General features: G+C 43.8%; 1 protein-coding gene across 15 annotated transcripts in view; it reads left to right on the forward strand.

Annotated features, from left to right (window-relative positions):
• The window catches only part of THRB (thyroid hormone receptor beta), a 166,492-nt gene extending 154,906 nt beyond the window's left edge, over positions 1–11,586 (forward strand). For all 15 annotated transcript variants that reach the window (XM_072033468.1, XM_072033467.1, XM_038174579.2 and 12 more), the window contains 2 exons: positions 4,194–4,452; positions 5,930–11,586. In XM_072033468.1, coding sequence (XP_071889569.1) covers positions 4,194–4,452; positions 5,930–6,171 — 501 coding nt within the window. In that variant the 3' untranslated portion in view covers positions 6,172–11,586. The remainder of the gene's footprint in view (positions 1–4,193; positions 4,453–5,929) is intronic.
• The last annotated feature ends 6,895 nt before the right edge of the window (positions 11,587–18,481 follow it).

Raw genomic sequence — 18,481 nt, forward strand, 5'->3', positions numbered from 1 at the left:
AGAATACTGGCACTGAACTGTAACAGGTAGGACTTTACTTAAAAATCATAACACTTATAATTTAAAAAAAAATCAAAATAGATGGGATTAGAATCATCTGGATTTTTATGAATTTTCTTTCTCCTATGATTACTGAAATCCTGATTTTGTTCATCTGGAAGTTGTCATGGTTCATTAGGGACCTGAATGTCTTTAGAGGTAGCCTTGTACAAAGCAAATGAGCCAAAGGAAGCTGTCCAGAGGTATATTTGATACGTTTAATCAGATATTTTCACACACACTTCCCTCTGTGCTTTCCAGTTCCTTGGCAGGTTTAGTATTGTGGAGTTGGATCTACACAGTAACAAGTTCTTCAAATGCAGGAACGCACCCCTGTCCAGGAATGGCACTTGCCTCATTGTATTCCCTAGGCATGTTTTTCCTACACCAGGAGAGTGTGCATATGAAAATCAGTTAAAGTAATGGGGTGTCATTCCAGGTAGATAGTCACATGTAAAATATACTCTAAATAGACTCAAATAGACTTGGCTGCACATTAGGAATACAGAGGCCCTAGGCTGATCTCATTTACACTGAGGTATCATTTTTAATGAAGGACCAGATGTAACGGCTGATGATATTTTTTCCTAGATTAAAAAATGTTATCGTAACTGCAGCCTGAGTGTAACTAAAAGAATATTTCAGTTGTAATAGGTGTAATAATTTTAAGTGTTGCTAATCCCTTAGGATCCACAACCGTGAAAGTTTTAACATGGAAATATCCCCAGTCCAGCCACGGAAGGATGCCTGCCTGCTCTCCCACACTGCAGAAAAACACTTGACTCTGCTGGAGAGTGACCATGCTGAAGGAGTTCATTGGGCTCCCTAACATGGGAACAGCTTTTCCCTCTAATAAGTGAACAGTCAGGAAAGAAACATCAGTTAAGGCAGCCATAGCATTTTAGTCTTCCGTGGCTGGCAGCTTTTCTTTAAGGTCAGTCAAGGAGAGCTATTTATGTCAGCTAATGGTCTTTACCTCCTCTGGCACCTACAGAGTAAGAAGAGCTAAATATCAATGGTTGGCATAGTGTAAATAGCTCTCCCTGGCTAATCTTAGCATTAGCTCCATCAGCCAACAGAGCATGAAATAGTGGCCCAGCATTAAGATTTGAAAAAACAAGGAACGTATCCGTAGATCAGCAGGCCCCTGCAGCATTCAGTGTCTGAGGGGAACTGTCTCCTCTGATTTAGTGTTTGTTGGTTAGAAGTCACACTGACGTAACAAGGTAGTCTTTTTAATTTAGGAAGCTTTGGCAGTCACACACAGACTGCAGTGCCCATCTGACATCTCCTACCCCTCCTGGCTACCGTGGGCCCACTTGTGTCAGAGCTGAGCAGGAAGCATGGCTGAAGGAGTCAAGGAGTAGCTGGGCATGAACTCTGTAGGTTACACAGTTCGGCTAGGACAGGCTTTGCTTACAGCTGAGCCGCTCTGTAAACCTGACACCCATACACCCATATACAGCGAGGTTTGACAGCGAAGTGAGGGGCAACTCATGGTGAACACAAGGGGATAGGACAGCTGTCCTGAGCTGTCAAATAGTTGCTGCTATAGCATAAAGAAAATGACAAATGTTTGCTCCTTTTTGAAGGGGCACTGTCTTGTTGACTTTATTTCATACATTCATGTTTTTTAATCCATATCTTTTTCTTAGGAGGAATGCAGTATGGGCTATGGACTGGTTTATGAGAAAAAAAATCTCCTTTCTCTCATAGGACATACACAGCATTCAAGCATTATCTCCATTCTTAATTTCCACACGGGCATGGGCTGAGAGTGCTGTATATCTCTGTGAAGGAGACTGACTAAGCAGAACTTAATCAGTTTGATGTGAGTTCAGGTGTCATGGGCATCAGTGATTCCATGTTGATTAAGTCTGCGTACACAACCCTTCTAGGTAGCTCAGCTCAGCTCCACACCCTGCATTACGTGTGAGTGATGGCTGCCAGGGTGTCCTGCTGGGGTGAACACCTCAGGATCCTGCCTTTTGCATTTTCTCCCTACAGTGAGAAAAGGAAAGGACAATGTGTGTCAGACATTGGTCACATTTGTTTACCCCTCTCCTGGAGGGTGCTCTGGTTGCAGTGCTCAGTGATGGGTAGTATTAAAACTAGCATAGTTGGGAGCACAACTGAAGTTCAGGCCTCCTGTCTTTGGTAAATGCTGCTATTGGTAATAAGACCTGAGGCAGAGTGTCAGCCAAACAGGTGTCTAGTGTAGCCTTCAGAATTAGGAAAGAAATGATGGATGGGCAAAGTCAGATTACCTCTACAACAAAGAATTTTTAAGAAGGTTCATGTAGGAAGAGAAGTTCTCTTTGGTTTAATGGCTCACTACTAAAACAGCTGAATGTCAAGTAATATCTTCCCTACTAGTGTCTGTCTGGTTTTCTTCCTCCATTCTTCATTCTCCTCCTTAGGTTTTTTTCTTCATTTCTCTTTGATTCATCTCCCTTCTTTTCTCTCATGTCTGTTTTTCTCTGCAGTTACCTTTTCTTATATCTCTCATGGTTGCTCACTTTTTTCTTTTTTCTTTTTTTTTTTTTTCATTTCTTACTCTTTTCTTTTCCCTACTTTGGTCTCAGCAGCCAAGCAGCGGTGGTGTCGTTGGGTAACAAGACTGCCCCTGTGTCTGTGCAGCCTTCCACACACTACCGCTGAGCTGAGTGTGATCCTCAGACAAAGTGATTGCCCTGAACAGGATGAGTCATTTTTCTTATATATCAAGCACTTTACACCTGAAGTTGCCATTGCTGGAAAAATAGCTGCATGATTCAACGACTTTTCTGACTGTGGCTGGCTTTGTGCTTTAAACTCTTCTCTAACAAGCAGCTGCTTTCCTCTTGTGTTAGATAACTGTCTGGCATCCACTCTCCATGGTTTTACACCAAATAAATGCAATTGCTTTGTGAGTGCACAGTTGCCACATAAACTTACAGTGTTTTGTGGTTTGTTTTGTTGAGTGGTTTTTTTTTTTTTTTCATCTTGAATTGAATTTCAGGTAAATATAACTTGATATGAATCAGAAACAAAAGAATGTTTGCCTTCTTTCAATCCAAGTAGATACAAGTCACTTTTTCACGTGTGACTCTTTGCTGTTCATTTAGTGGCAATCTCAAAATAGCCTTGTTTTTGTTTTATTTTGTTTTGTTTTTTTACTATTTTTGCTATTATTGGACTACCTATGTAAACATGAAGACATGCTTCACAGAACGCATTCTCCTAATGTGTCAACAACCTGGTAATACTTTATAAAAACAGAACCTACCTCTGCCGGTTTGGACACCTTACCATTTTTTAAGATACGGAAGAGACGAGTCTTGCCACATGCCCTGAAGATCACAGCTTATGCACCAGCATAAAAGCTGGACCCATGCCATAGATTTTTTTGTCTGTCCAGCAATAATATGGGGAGTCTAGGGAGGTCAGCCTTATTAGGATAAATATAGCTTGATAACTTGTGTTGTTTGAAATGGACAGAGAATTCACAGCATGTGCCTCACTGACTGAGATACCTCTTTTAGATTTAAAAATATATATGTTTCATTCTGTTTATTTACAAAGTAGCCCACTCTTCTGGACCCTCCCAAACATCTTCCACTCTGGTCAGGTGAGAAATCAGCATGGCGGGCAGTGAGTTTGACTGGGCCTTTACCAGCCCCAATTATAGGTTATTCTGTTAGGCCAAGTTATCAGCTGGGGGAGCTCAGGAGTGGCAGAGAGGAACCTCTCAGAATAAACCTTCTTAAGGTTTTTTGGACTTAATTTTATAATGTTCTTACAAACTAAGAGGTCTCATAGAAAGGAGCACTTCTGAAAGTTGGGTCACTTTACCTGAGTATCTGCACCGATCTGGTTTGCTGTGAGTATCTTGCCAAGGTCCACTTCCCTATCACTGTGTTATCACTAGATTTCCTAAGGGTACATGAGGGTGTTAACCTGCCAGGAGTTTCTGAAAGCAGGAATGAGAGTCTTGGAGTTTTACGAGGTGTTCTCAAACTAGCTGGTCAGCAGCACGTGTGTAGGGAGACTGCTGTATGCACGGTAGTGCCCTGGGATGTTAAATGTGGATTCATGGTCAAGAATTTGCTGTAGTTGTAAATCAGTTTGGTTTGAAAAACACATATTTTTCTTTACCATTTATGATTTTGCAGCTGCCATGTGAAGACCAGATCATCCTTCTGAAAGGCTGCTGTATGGAGATAATGTCCCTCCGAGCAGCAGTTCGCTATGACCCCGAGAGTGAGACTTTAACGCTAAATGGGGAGATGGCGGTGACGAGGGGCCAGCTGAAAAATGGGGGTCTTGGAGTAGTGTCTGATGCCATTTTTGACCTGGGCATGTCTCTTTCTTCATTTAACCTGGATGACACCGAGGTTGCCCTTCTTCAGGCTGTTCTGCTCATGTCGTCAGGTGAGAACAGAAATATATTGGGGCCCCAATCATTCTGAAACTCTTTAGTCTTCATCACAAGTCTCTCTTTAAAGAAATGGGGCATGCTAGATCTTGTAGTGCTGATTGGAGTAACGTAGGTAAAATTCTTTCTCAAAATCTTGATGCATTTTAAAATCAGTTTTGTGAGCACTAGGAAAAAAGGGTATTCAGAGAGACAGGCATAGAAGTGGCTTTGGTGACACATCTAGCTTGGTTTAGTGACTTAACGGGGAAGCAGGAATGATCATCAGAAAGATCTGATTCTGAGCCAGTTTGCCTTGACTAGAAAACTGCTAATTTAGCAACACTTGTCCTTACAGTAAGTTCTCTGTCCCCCTAAGTGCTGTCATGCACTAGGTGAGAAGTACAGTTAATATGCATTTCCAACAGTCTCACACGCTTAGTTTGACCTTTGTTTTTTCCTACTTAGCAGCACCCCCGCTTGCTAACTGGCATTTGAGAGTTGTGTTGATTCCCTGCACTGGGACTGTTTTAGCTGGTCTCTTGGTGACGTGATACACAAGCAGCATAGACCGTTTCGTATGATTTCCAAAGAGTTTCTTTCCTTCTCAGATCAAATATGTTTTCAAATATGCTTCTCCTGACTGTGCCAGCCCAAAGAGGAAATTCCATTCTTGGGCAGTGGCAGATTTGGCAAGGCTTTGTTTTAAGACCACTTTGAAGACTGGACACTGAGTAATAGTACACAGACAGCGATTAACGAGAATTAACTTTGTCTTCAAAACAGAAGGGTTTCCACATTCATCACAGCACAGCACTTGACATTCCCAATCAAAACATTTTGATTTCTTTCTAGTTCCCTACACAGTGATACACAAACGGAGTTTCAGAAGGCAGTTAGAAGACCTGCTTGCCTAGAACTGTCTCCTGAAGGGTGACCTGTGAAAGGAACTTTCCCAGCACTCACATGGGAGCCGATTCAAACATTCTGCCAAACTTTTGGCATTTATTGTTCTGCGGTGCTCCATAACAGTTTCCTTTGCAGCTCACTTGTGGATCAAAGACTGATCAAAGCCTTTCAGGCTGCAGTGAAACAGATGGGAAAGAACTGTAATTCAGATATCTGACAAGGAAATATTTTGGTTATTAGTTGTTTTACAGTAAGATATATATAGAAGCCTTGTCTGAGATCAAGGATATGCTGCTCCAGTCTCTGCAAGGAAACACTTCCCAAACAGCTATTTACAAGAAGATGGGCTAAACAGACAAAGGATGAAGAAAGGAAGGATTATCTCCTTGTTCTATCAAGGATAGTACTGGGGCACATGTAAATGAGATGCCCAGGGTCAAAGAAGTTGTTGTGTCAGAGCAGATGTCCTTGGCCTCCATCTTTTCTTTTCTTATGAGAGAATCTTCCTATTTTGCCTAATTTGTGATCAAGAATTCCTTAAAGTAAACGAGTTTTAATGATAATTCTGTTTCTTTGTATCTGCAGATCGCCCAGGCCTTGTTTGTGTCGAGAGGATAGAAAAGTGTCAAGAGGGTTTCCTCCTGGCATTTGAACACTACATTAATTACAGAAAACACCATGTTGCACACTTTTGGCCAAAACTGCTGATGAAAGTGACAGATCTGCGAATGATTGGAGCCTGCCATGCCAGCCGCTTCCTGCACATGAAGGTGGAGTGCCCCACAGAACTCTTCCCTCCGTTGTTCCTGGAGGTGTTTGAGGATTAGAGAGACTGGAGCAGTCCTCCGCACCCCTGTCACACTACTGGCTGTCATTTCATTCCATTGCCCAGCTCTTCTCACCCTTGTTTGTTCTTCTTTTGTTCTCTTCTGATTCTTGAGGCGGGGTTGGGTTTTTGTTTGTTTTTGTTTGTTTATTTGGGGTTGCTGGGGGCAGTTGCATACACATGGATGAAAACGTCCCTTTAATGCAGGTACTTGTGACTATTGCAATTTGTTCTTCGGTCCTTTGATGTGAATGCTTTGACAGCTTAACAGTGAAAATACAAACAGACCAGTCTCATTCACCAGCACTTGCGTGGTCACCAGCTCACATGCATCATTGCTTGGAAGTTACGGGAGATTAATTGAAGTGGCAGAAAATAAATTGGCCTCCAAGTTAAAACAGCTATTGTTAATTTGATCCTGGCAATTCTGTCTAGTATTACCTCACTTTGCAGGGCACAAGTGACAATTTAATGCAATGAAATGTCTAGTCTTCATGGTTGTTTCTATTGTGACAATTACCATTATGATCTAGGATCTTCATCACCATTATGATCCCATCATTATCTGAGGATTGTTCCAATGGATGCAGTAAAACCGTGCCCCATAAATCAAGTATCTAGAAAATGCAGAGTGGTAAAAGGGACTGATTTATTTTTTTCCACGTGTATAAGAAAGTAAGATCCTTCAGTTCTTACTGTGTTCAAACTCCAGATAACTTCACAGGGAGGTCTGTTTGAGTAAGGAGGGAAATTCAGTCCTCTGAGATGCTTCTTCCTGAGAGTGGGGTGATTTGCTTGTGCTGAGGTGTGTGCATAATTCAGCGCTCAGAAGGAGTAGCCTCTTTGTCAGGATAGCAGGATTTCCTCGGAATTATTCAGGGATGTGAGTGATCACAGAATGATGACAAGGAGAATGAAACATATGGGATGACCATCAGATGGAACAAAAACCAGTTTTGTTATTAATGACACTCGAAACTGTACAGCTTTATCCCAGTAATACAAATAGCATTGCTTGGCAGTAACCTTTTGTTTTATATATATATATAAAGTTTATATGCACGTATATATATATAATTTTATATATATATAATTACAAATCTTCAGCAGATGTCTTAAACATTTTTCCATATTTTTGTTCTTTCTCTCTCTCTCTCCTTCTTTCACCCTCTCTTGTGTGTGTGTGTATGTTTATGTGTGTTGATCAGCTAGGTTCTCCCTCCTCGGTGTGCGTATGTGTTTTGTTCGGCTAGTTTCTCATTTGATTCTTTCAAATAATTTATTTCCACTAACTGCACTAGCAGGAACTGAACTGAGCAAAGACAGGATGTCCTGCTGCCAAAATCTGCAAGCCAGTATTCACAATACTGGAATGTTTGGAGGCCTGTAATGAGGGCATTATAGGTAGAGGTTCCTTTCTGTCATCCATCTCTTTTCAGGGGCTTTGTCCCTGGATTTTATAAACTTGATATTAAAACATTCTCTGAATTTGTATGATACATCAAAAGCATTCTTCTGTTCTTCCTGGGAACTCAGAGACTTAGTTCACCTATTTCGCACTTCCTCATATCCCACATTCTTTTGTGTTGTGCATTCATTTGTACCAGTTTCTGTCTCTGCTATTTATTGATATATTTGCCTGGCGAGTCAACGGGCATTGTTAGGGTGGTTGTGTTGGCTTTCAAAGCTCATGGCCCATATCTAAACCAATACGTTACACATTTATCCCCTCATGAGACCATGTTACTCAGGAAAATTTAATCTTACAGGTGGAACACAGAATATATGTGCCAGAGGTTAAATTATTTTCACCTCTGTTTCCCTTTATCACTGATAAAGTGTTTGGAGTGCTATTGGCTCTTCTTTCAGGGTTGTGGAATCTTGTTCTCCCTGTTCTTTGATATCATATGCACCTGTAGTGAGTTGTGAGCATTGATGTTATTCCTTACAGGTTGTGCACGTAATTTCATGAGACTATAAAACACAATGGCGTGCTCAGGGCTTTTTGCAGGTAGCAAGTAGGCAGGCCATTGGAAATTAGTCTTTAAATGCTTGCTGGAGTTGAAGAACCTCTGTCATGGGCTGTTTGCTCCATCTCAAAATGTGTGCTAACACCATTCTCTACCCAAATTCCTGGTACAGTGCTATGTCTTGGGGACAAGGAGCTGGAAACTCTCCTGCTTTTTGGAACAAGAGACCAGACAACTTGATGACCTTGCTTGTATTTGGTTCCGCAATCTCAGATGGGCAGCATTTGCAGTCAGTGAAGAGTATTAGATACCTGATTTGGGGTTGGCTTGATAGGGCACTGACAGTATATTGGAAGAGCACAAAAACAGCCAATCCATTACTGGCATCTATATCCCAAATGGCTCTCAAAAACAGAAGTGTGTCTTTTGGAGTTCTGTACTGCCAGAGCATGGAGTTCCTTCTGAAGCCTGTCTGAGTATCTCACCTAACAGCTAAATGTGAGCTTGAGTTGGTGTACAAGTTTTTGACTGTGCTGCAGATGAGACCACAGAGAAAAAATGTCATTTTCTCCTGGTCATTCACGGTGACCTCACTGCTAGCCTTTTTTTCCTTGAGCTTCAGTTCCTAGAGTCACATTGCTACTTGAGAGATTCAGTCTCTCATTAAGATCAACAATTCTCATCCTTTGGGTTATAAAGAAAATCAGTAGCCTAAATTGGAAGTCACTACCCAAAAGTGACTTCTCGTCACTTTTGTAACTACTGAGGCCACCACTACTGGCCTTTGAACACTTGGGAGTGTCAGGACTGCATTAATCAAAAAATAAAAAAAGGTCACATATTAGAAAAAATGTGAGAGTTACTGGATTGACATGGGGAAACAGCGAGAGATGAAGGAACTTGCAACACCCTGGACAGAGCTGCAGTTTGAGGCAGTGCTGAGAATTAATGCTTTGCACACAGGCTGCTGTAAAAATAATTGCTCATACAGGAACTTATCTCCAAAGGTGACCAAAGCAAGTTACAAAGTTTTAAAACACAGCCTGTATAAATGGATGTCTGAATTCAGGCATGTAAGCTGCATTTAGGCATCCAAGCTAATGGCCTGACTTCCCAAGATGCAGATGCAGCTTGGGGTTGTGCTTAATCAGGGTTCAGAAAACCAGACCTCCTTTCTTAGGTGATTGCAGATGGGCCGAAGTGCCTAATATTAGGCGACCAACTTTGAATAGTTCAGCAGTGCTTTAAGCAGTGAGGACATATGTCAGCATACTTTTCTAGCTTTTTAGATTACATTGGAATCTGGCTCCGATTAACAGGGGGATTAGTAATATTCCTCAATTGAAAACTAAGACCTAGCTCTTAGTCTGACAGATTTGATGTCCTGACATCTAATGGCCTCTGATCTCCTACCAGTCTTATTTGTGTGTCTTCAGTGACTTCCTTAGTCTGACTCCTGATCTGCATGATCACGAGAGCAAAAATGAAACCCATGAGGATGCTCTTGCAGACTCGTACTAGTGGATTTGACCTCAGTCCTGCAATGACTTACCTGCTTCTATATAGCAGTGGTCTCAGGCCACTGTAGAATTGAGCCACTGGATTTACCACCTGTGCGGCAGACATCAGTACTGCAGCTACAGTCAGCAGCGTTTGTAGGACCTGGCTTTTTGAGGGAAACAACAAACGGGCACTTTACAGTGCAGTCCAGCGTCTTGTTTCTGACGGTGCCACACAACCCTCATTTTTGCTTTGTGGTCTATGTGGGGTTGTTGCGTAGAAGATTCTTCCTCTGATTGCCATCCTTCATGGTTTTGCCCTGGGTAACACGTGCATTTAGATGCCCATTTCATGTGTAATCTCAGTTAAGTTATGATATTTATAATGACACATATAGTGCGTGATAATGATTTTTGTTTACATTCTGCCAAAATGTAGGTGTTAGAGTTAGACCTCTGAGGCCCAAAACCATCCTTGAGCAAAGTGCTTGCTTCTTCAGAGGCAGGCGTCAGAAAGAGAAAAAAAAAAATGTCCAGAAAGACCATTTGTGTCCGAAATCTGCCAAGACAGGGCTGTTGATCACAAGCAGAGCATGTCATCGCTAGTGATGTATTTTTATGCTATGGAACTCTAACCTGTATATGTCATATTGACTTTTTGCTGCATGAATCATAAATTATAAAAATCAGTCTTACAGTTTTGAGATGTAGCCAGCATTCCTAAGGCTAAACCTTTTTCATTGACAGAATCGAAATCCACAACCAAGGAATATATTCCTCTCACTGTGAGAGCAATTGAAAGTGTTCAACATTTACCTTTTCACAAAGGAAGAGGCAACAGGACCTCTTAATGTGTCTTGTTATTGTGATCATCTGGAAATGATTGCCAGACGTTTCCTTTTGATATAGCAATGAAGTGATCCGTATTTAAATTTTATAGAGAGAAACTTTATTCTAGTGTGATAGAGATTTATTTTCCACTTAAAGATTCAAAACAGTGTGAGCACATTTTTTTACTATGGTATATTTTTGCTTTAAAATTAAAAACAACAAAAAAAAAAGGTTTGGCCTTATCACAAAGTTTTAGTGTGTCGTATAGATGTTAGCAAATGCAAAGAGTATGCATTATTTGTGTGTATCCACATTGACTGATGTCGCCTTCGAAAAGCAATATTGTGCAGGTAATAAGTTGTTTGTGACTGTCCATTGCACAGTTTACCTTCTTTAAAAGCTAACCTTGTTTATGCACAAGACAATCAAATGTAAATCTACATCAGCACCCAGGTGTAGATTAAATTTATGTAAATTACTGAGCACAATGTAAAACATTAAAAGACACTTTATTTAATTACACATTTAATGTTGGTAAAGATAGTATCAGGGCATGAACTAGCTGACATACTGTAATTTCTTTTTCTCTTTTCCTACTTCCTTAGCACTCTTCAGTTTTAGTTTGCTCATAAATACATCAAATTAGTCATTCATCTTTTTTTTTTTTTTTTTTTTTTTTTTTTTTGAAGAGAAGGGTGGTTTGGGTTGTTTATTTGTTTTTATAAAGTTAGTTGGGAGGATTTCTTACTTTGTCTACGAGGTTTGTGGGTTTTGCTTATTTGGTTTATTTTTTTATATCAGTTTCGTGCCCTGAGGGTAAGGCAAACATTACACAGTACAGTAAAAAACAAAATACCTTGGATGATGTATTTTTTTGCAAACAGTGTTAAGAGTTATGCTAGATTGGTAATATTTTTTCAGCCTAAAATATATTAAAAAAAAAATCTGTGATCACAAATGTTTTAAACTATCTAAAGAGAAAATTTGTATATTTGGGGGAAGAAAATAATTTTTACATAGCTTTTGTATGCAGATATTAAAATGTAATTATGAATATAGTGGGCATAGATAACTGTGTAAGCTTGAATTCTAAAAAAGAAAAAGCTTATAACCGAACGGTGGTCCTGGTCTCTCTTTCTCTTTGTCCCAGGCTGTTAGTCAGTTGTCACACACTTCCAAGCTGCTGGCATGGGAGCAGTAGGGCACAGAGCAAAGTGTGGTGTTGTCACTAACCCATTCACGTTTCTCTCCTTCTGCATCCCTTTCATCACCTATCTCCTCCCTTGGGCACCCAGCTGGTGACTTTCACTTCCCTGCTCTTTACATCAGCCAAACGTAACTCCCTGTGGAGAACTGACTCTTGATTTATGTCTCACCAATTACAGATGCTAAGGGAACGCCCTTTCTGTTCGTGTTCCCAGTCTAGACAGGGCTTCTGTGACATGAGTGGTGGGCTCCCTGACTCCTCACGCCTTCCGTACCTCAGTCAGCCGCTACCTGTGGAGAAGACCTCCTCGTTCAGATGTCCTATCTTCCCTCATACTCCTTTACAGTGTTGATTTCTCCTTCTCTTCTTGCCCCCCTTGGCAAGAGGAGCAAGACCTATGCCCAGGCCCAGGTGGTTTCCTGGCCTGTCCCAAACGCAATTGCTTCACCGTGACTTTGTGGACTGGCTGCCTGTTCATGCTCATGGTGTCCTTCCAAGCATGGTGCCAAGCTCCCTGCCCTTCCCCTATGCCAGGCTTCATGTCCCGAAGGGCTTCTTCCCATGCTGCCCATGGGAGTGGGACCTGGCTACAAAGGTGGAGGCTCCATACGAAGAGCATGGGGGAAGGCAACGAATCCATGCTGCTCTCCCTTAAATTACATCCCTCAAAGCACTTCGCTTCAGGCAGCTGAGCGTGGAAGTGGTGCCAAAGCCCCAGGCCGGGCTGTGCTGGAATTGGCCCCTGTGGCAGCTGTGGGGCCAGCTCTGGCGCGAGGGACTGGTTTGCTGTGTGACAGCTTGAGGTGAAGAGATAACAGTGCTCCCACAGACCTCAGTGTGCTGGCTGTGATCTCCTCAGCCTTCGCTGTTCATACTGCTGGGGAAGGCTATGCTTTTCCAAAAGTGGTGTGAGGTCTGTGGAGAGGAGCAGAAGCCCATCAGCTGTGTGTATTTGCTTTGGTGTACATACATCACTGCAGAGGAGGCAACAAAAAATGGTCACTTCTCACACCCGAGCACTGGGCGCTGCCAGAATGAGCGTGGCCAGAGGAGGTTGATGTGAGCCGCCCTGTGCATCCTGAGCCTCTTGCTCGATGCACAGCTGCACCTTGTTCTTCCTCATGGCAGCAATGGGTGAGGGTGTTCTCCCCCTAAAAACTGAACCACATCTCGAGGATTTTCCTAGTGTGGCCATACAAGTCTAACATTAAACACCTGTGTATTACACTTGTAATATTCGCACTGTGGTATTCCTAATAACATTAATGATTTTGAAATAAGAATGTTCATAGTAAGAGACAGTGCCTTTGAAATAAGTAAAGGATAAGTACAAAAGTCCCTCTACTGTATTTATCCTATTGCACCACTTCTTTACTGTTTACCAGGTCAAAACTCCTTTCCATACTGGATCACAGAGCATCTTTGTCTCCTCTCTCATGTCTATTCCTGGGGGAAGCAGTAGCCCTGCAGGTACTGAGTCAGGCTGCCTCAGTAGGCACAAAGAAAGATGTGCCAGAAAACAGATTATTAATTTCCTGTGTCAAGGAGCAGATTTCAGGAATTCAAAAAAAAAAAAAAAAAAAACATGAAAGAAGGAGCCTCTTTGAATCATCTATGAGAGCTTTGAGACTTCTGAGGTCAAGCAATGCTGAAAGACTCATGGGATGCCTGACTCAGAGGTCCCACAGGGAGACAAGGGGCTCGTGGATAACCCTGATCTTGGGGTTCTTTGGAAAATCACAGACCTGTAAAGGTGATACAAGTTCAGCACCTGCTGTACAGAACCAGGATGGCCTTTTACAGGGAAATTGAGACAGCATATAGTGTGTTTTGTTTGGAAAATGCAGTTTAAAAAACAGAAAGGGACTTAAGCAAAAGCCACAAATGAGTCATTTCCCAAATGCCAGTGGAATTTGAATTTGCAAGAGGCAGTGTGAGTGGATGTGGCAGAACACATAGCTTAGAGCGGTGTCATTCTGTGCAGAAATTTCTATTTGCAAGAAGTAAAGATCAGTTTTGCAAAATCCACAGAAAAGCAGCGTATAAAGGGAAAAAAGGTATGTATGATCCATGTAGCTGCAAGTTCTTTGATATCCCTGCTCAGAGGTAGCAGCAAAAACGGGGAGAAGTTGTCTTTGCTGGAATAACTATGCAGGCAAAAAGCTTCACTGACTGATGCAGTGTTAACATGGAAATGAGAAATTGTGCATATCTAAATGTGTGTCTAAAGTTGCAGAAGGAGTTGTCTAAGGCTGAAAATACATTCCAAATGAAATCTGAGAGACAAACTCTCCACTCTAAGGCGCAGGAGAACAGGAAAATAAAACAAAAAAAGGAGCTGAAGATCTGGATAAACTACACCAATACAGCAATATCTGAGGCTGTGACAAGTCCTGGCAAGAAGATAAAGATCTGAAAAAAATGGAGACTGATGAAAGAAAGGAAGAGGAAACGACACTAATAGGAGAACACAAAGATCAGACAAAATGCGTGCCCAGGGGTGAACAATTCAACACGCACAGGGAACTCACGTGGTCTGAGCAACCCATTTGCTCAGGATGGAAACACGTGTGCTGGCTGTAGGCTATCACTCTGTCTCTGCAGAATTTGGGAAACACAAAGGGCAAGGTAAGCTAGGCTTGTCCCTCGGATCAGTAAGGTGCAAGAGAGCAGCTGTGAGAAGCGCAGGTGACGGGCTCTGCACTCTGTCAGTGATCGTCTGCAAGCACGTGTTGCATCAGGGGACCTGTGGTGAGCAGTGGAGCCAAAACTGCTGGGAAGGGAGGGAGAGAGGCTGAAGGGGCCAACCTCCCCTCCTGGGTTGTGCCACTTCATTACAGGTGAGCATCCTCCAGGCCAGGACCCTCACTTGTGCAGGGTGAAGAGTGCCAAGTTCCCGGGTAGGCTCCTTAGAGCAAAAGGTGGGGAAAGATTGCTGGGTGTCAGCGGGCAGATCTTGTGCACCCTGAAGTCCGAGCTGTAGCTGAAGGCATGAGGTGAGACCCAGGCTGTGGTCATGGTGAAGTTGTTCCTTGTTCCTATGGTATGCAGGAGAGATCACCAATCCTGCCACTTGCACTAACTGCAGAAGAAAGTCTTCTGTGGCTGTGATGCAGAAACGTGTTCCATCGCTGGAAAGCAGCACGTTTTGGCCAAGCCCTAAAATGTTTGTGTTGCCAGGGGTTCCCTTTACTTCTAGCCTGGCTGGTAATGGGAATAACCACCCTTTCAGAGACCTTGAGGAGGCTGACAGACACCCTCTGCCAGTGTCTCCCCCTTCCTTCCTCACCCCTTGCCAACAGTCCTCTGACCCGTTCCTGCTGACCACAAACAACAACCTGCTGCTTTCTCCACACTTTCCTTTGAGATCCATTTGCAGGAGAGATGGCTCCAGGTGGAGGTCCTGGCTGGCCTAGTGCTGGCCTGGGCCAGCCGGCCTACCCCTTGGGTGAGCCCTGCCCTGTGCCATGAGGCTGGCTCTCAGACCAAGTCTCCTGGGTGCTAACCTCAACCTGAGCAGGACTGTGCAGGACCTGAACCTCAACACCCCCTTCAGACAAGAAAGACCATGACAGAAAAGGCAGCCTGCAGAGCAGAGGAGGATTTGTCTCATCTGTCACTCCCTGGTGGGCAAGAAGTGAAGCAACATGACTTCAGCTGGCATTTGAGTTGTACATACCGGGGTTAAACAGCCCTGTCCTAGTCACACACAGCAAGAGGGACCTCTGCTAACCACGAGGGAATGAACTGCCCTGGCTGAGCTCCAGGAGCCTGGTTTCAGGCACCGCAGTGGCTGATGGTGTGCTGCAGGCTCCTGCTGTGACTGCCAAGTGTCATTTTCTTGTCTCCATTGTGCCCAAGCTGTCTCCTAAATGTAAAAGTTGGCAATGGAAGTGCCAATCACTGCTCTGTAGTGGCATTTGAGGCAAGTGGGAAGACGCCCGTGGTCCCCAGAAGGTGTTTGTGAGCAATCTCGCCATGGTCAGATCCAGAGGCATGGGGAGGCTGGTGCCATCACTTCACTGCAAAGTGTTAAATCCTTCACCACACTCAGAATGACTTTGGTAGCCCCAGCTGAAGCCTGGTGTATTGTTTTTTTCCACACGTATGGGCATTTCCTCCATGTTCACCACATCTCCCTCACCAAACACCTTCTGGCCAGGAGGCTATGCATCGCTAACACACTGCTGAGATCTCCAAGGCTCCAAAAGCACCATCACTCTCCTGCTGGTGCCCACACAGACACAGCCTGACCCCAGGGCACAGCTGGTACCTGGCTCAGCAGCTGGGGCCTGGTGAAAGCTTTGGTTACTCCCAAAGTCAGCACAGGCACTGCCTGTAGCAGGGGAGGACCAGCAGCACGTAAGTGGCCAGGCTGGGCCTGCCTTGAGCACGGTTTGGCTGTGCTGTGCTGATGCCTAAGGAAGGGGCCATTTGCTCCACATATTCCTGAGGAGCTGGGGATGTGAGGCACACAGCAGAGGCTGAACCCCTTGGAGGGGATTGCTGGATGCCAGTGAAGCTGCCACAATGCCCAGAAGCTTTTACCTTCTCCTGGCTGATGGAGGGTGGCTCTGAACTAGCACGGCCCCAGCAGTGCAGTGCTGACTCAGGTTAATCAAGGCTCTGGCTTGTTCGTGGCTTTGCTGTGGGTCTAAGAAAAGCCAGGGCATGCCCTGCTGCGGGAAGGAAATGCCAACCACAAGCTGCTTGGCCAAACAGAGAGCAGAGGGACACAGCGGGCAGCTAATGAGTGTTGTGCTGCTCCTTGCCAAGAAGCTGTGCTGGCTCCTCACTCCCAGCCAGGCGTGAGGGCTGAAATCCCAGGCTACGGAAGGAGGAGCTCAACAGAGGTGGCCCAGCTGTCCCTGCTGGAGGCACAGAAAGAGGGAATGGGGACGGCCACCAGCTCCAAGGGGGTATCTAAAGACGACAGAAAATATATGTACACCCTCTTGCTAGATATCTGAGGCAGCGACAACCGTAAACATCTGCCTGCAGGAAATGGGTGGTGACGACAGAGACACATCTGCTGCCTTGGAATCCTGTGCCTAAAATTGAGGTGCAAAGCATTTTTTTTGTCAGCAGTCTGCAGTACTAAAATGGGTGTCCAGTTGTTATAAAGAAGCCTGCATCCATCTGTCTGTGTTCCTCAGAAGTATCGTGTCACCAGAGTTTGCAAGGTGGCAGTATTGTTTCCAAGACCCCCAGAGGGAATGTCGGAGTCTAAAGGAAGAAGCTGTTGTGGCAGAGGTTGAGGACTCTGAGCTGCTTGCAAACTCTGTCTGCACAACAGCTTTGCATTGAGCTCAGGGCTTAAAACTCAAATGGGACTGATCCATCACCGCAAAAGCCTATGCTGCAGGTTAGTTGGGGATTCTTCTATTGACTTCCGAATATAAGTTTTGGGGCTGGCTGCTCTTTTCAGGTGCCAAAGACCTCTCTGGGTCCTGGGCTGACCTGCAATGAAAGCAAGCAAATCCTGGGCTGGGAATGTCCACGTGAAGTCACCACAAGAAGTCACCCCATGCCCTGGGCAACAGCTGGCGATCCAGGGGCCTTTAGAGGTGCCCTTCGGCAGGGCACAGGAGTTTGGCTGCTGAGCTGGACTTGGAGCAGAAAGGGCACACAGAGACCACTGGGGCTACTGGCGTGGGATTCCTCTCAATCACATTTGTATTTAAAGTTTAAAAAAGGAAATTAAGTCATCATCCAACATTAATTATACCTTGTCACATTTCTAGCTTTGCTGATCTGATTTGCCTCTAGCCTTGGCTTCAGACAGTTGAACGCACCTACACACTCCATTTTTCCCACACATGTTTTTTCCTGAACTGGGGCTGATGACAGTCAGTGTTTCAACTCCAAAACAAAGCTAACAATCTCTCTCTCTCTCTCTTTTTTTTTTTTTTTTTTTTTTTTTTTTTCCTTAATGGTGGGAAAGAAGGCAGTCATGAGGATCTCAAGAAACACCAAGACAGGACTGGTTTCTAGGACAAGGCAAGCAGCTGGACAAATCAGCCAAGTTTCAGAGTCACTTTCACAAGCTGCAAGGCTGCACTTTTACCCCTTCCCAGTAATATTTTCATTTTTATCAATTAAGTAATGATTTTTTTAATTATTATTATTTTTTCTTTCTCTGGACTTCAGAAGAGACTCAGAAGATGTTTGACTTCCACTGGGGAGCCCCTCTCCTCTGCTGGATGTTGTGGTGTGCCTACTGCAGATGAAGCCCTCTCCTGCTTGGTGTACATTTTAAGCACAGAGGTTGCTCAGTTACAGGGAACGCTTGTCTGCACCAACCACTTGGCCATCACCCTGACATCTTTTACATATGCATGCCCTGGCTCCTGGGCATTTTCTTTTTTAGCAAGCAGCAGTAACTCCTTCCCATGGATCAAAGTCAGGTGCCAAGATATGTAAGAGCATAGGTTCTTCTGGGTGTATGCTAGAGCTTTCTACAGGATGTCTTCACTCTAAAAGTACTACACTGAGAAACAAACAAACAAAAAAAAATCATATATTCTTGGTGAGAGAGAGCATGGTGAAATTTTTCCTATTGCGAAAGTTAACAACCAGTTAGGAAAACCTTGCTCTTCTCTGCTGTCGCAGGCTGTGGGATGGCTCAGGACTGCATTATTCTTGGACCAGTTTTGAAGTAGTCTAGCACTGAATGCAAGAGCATATTCTGCACTTTAATTTGTGTGGCCCTAATTTTAGAAGTTGATGTCATGTTATTGTATTGAGCAATCTGCTTGTCGCTTTCCCTCTGAGCTTCCTTCATGTCCCTGAAATGGGTACTGA

This window comes from Anas platyrhynchos, chromosome 2 (genome assembly GCF_047663525.1).
Source record: "Anas platyrhynchos isolate ZD024472 breed Pekin duck chromosome 2, IASCAAS_PekinDuck_T2T, whole genome shotgun sequence".
NCBI classification, from domain to species: Eukaryota; Metazoa; Chordata; class Aves; order Anseriformes; family Anatidae; genus Anas; species Anas platyrhynchos.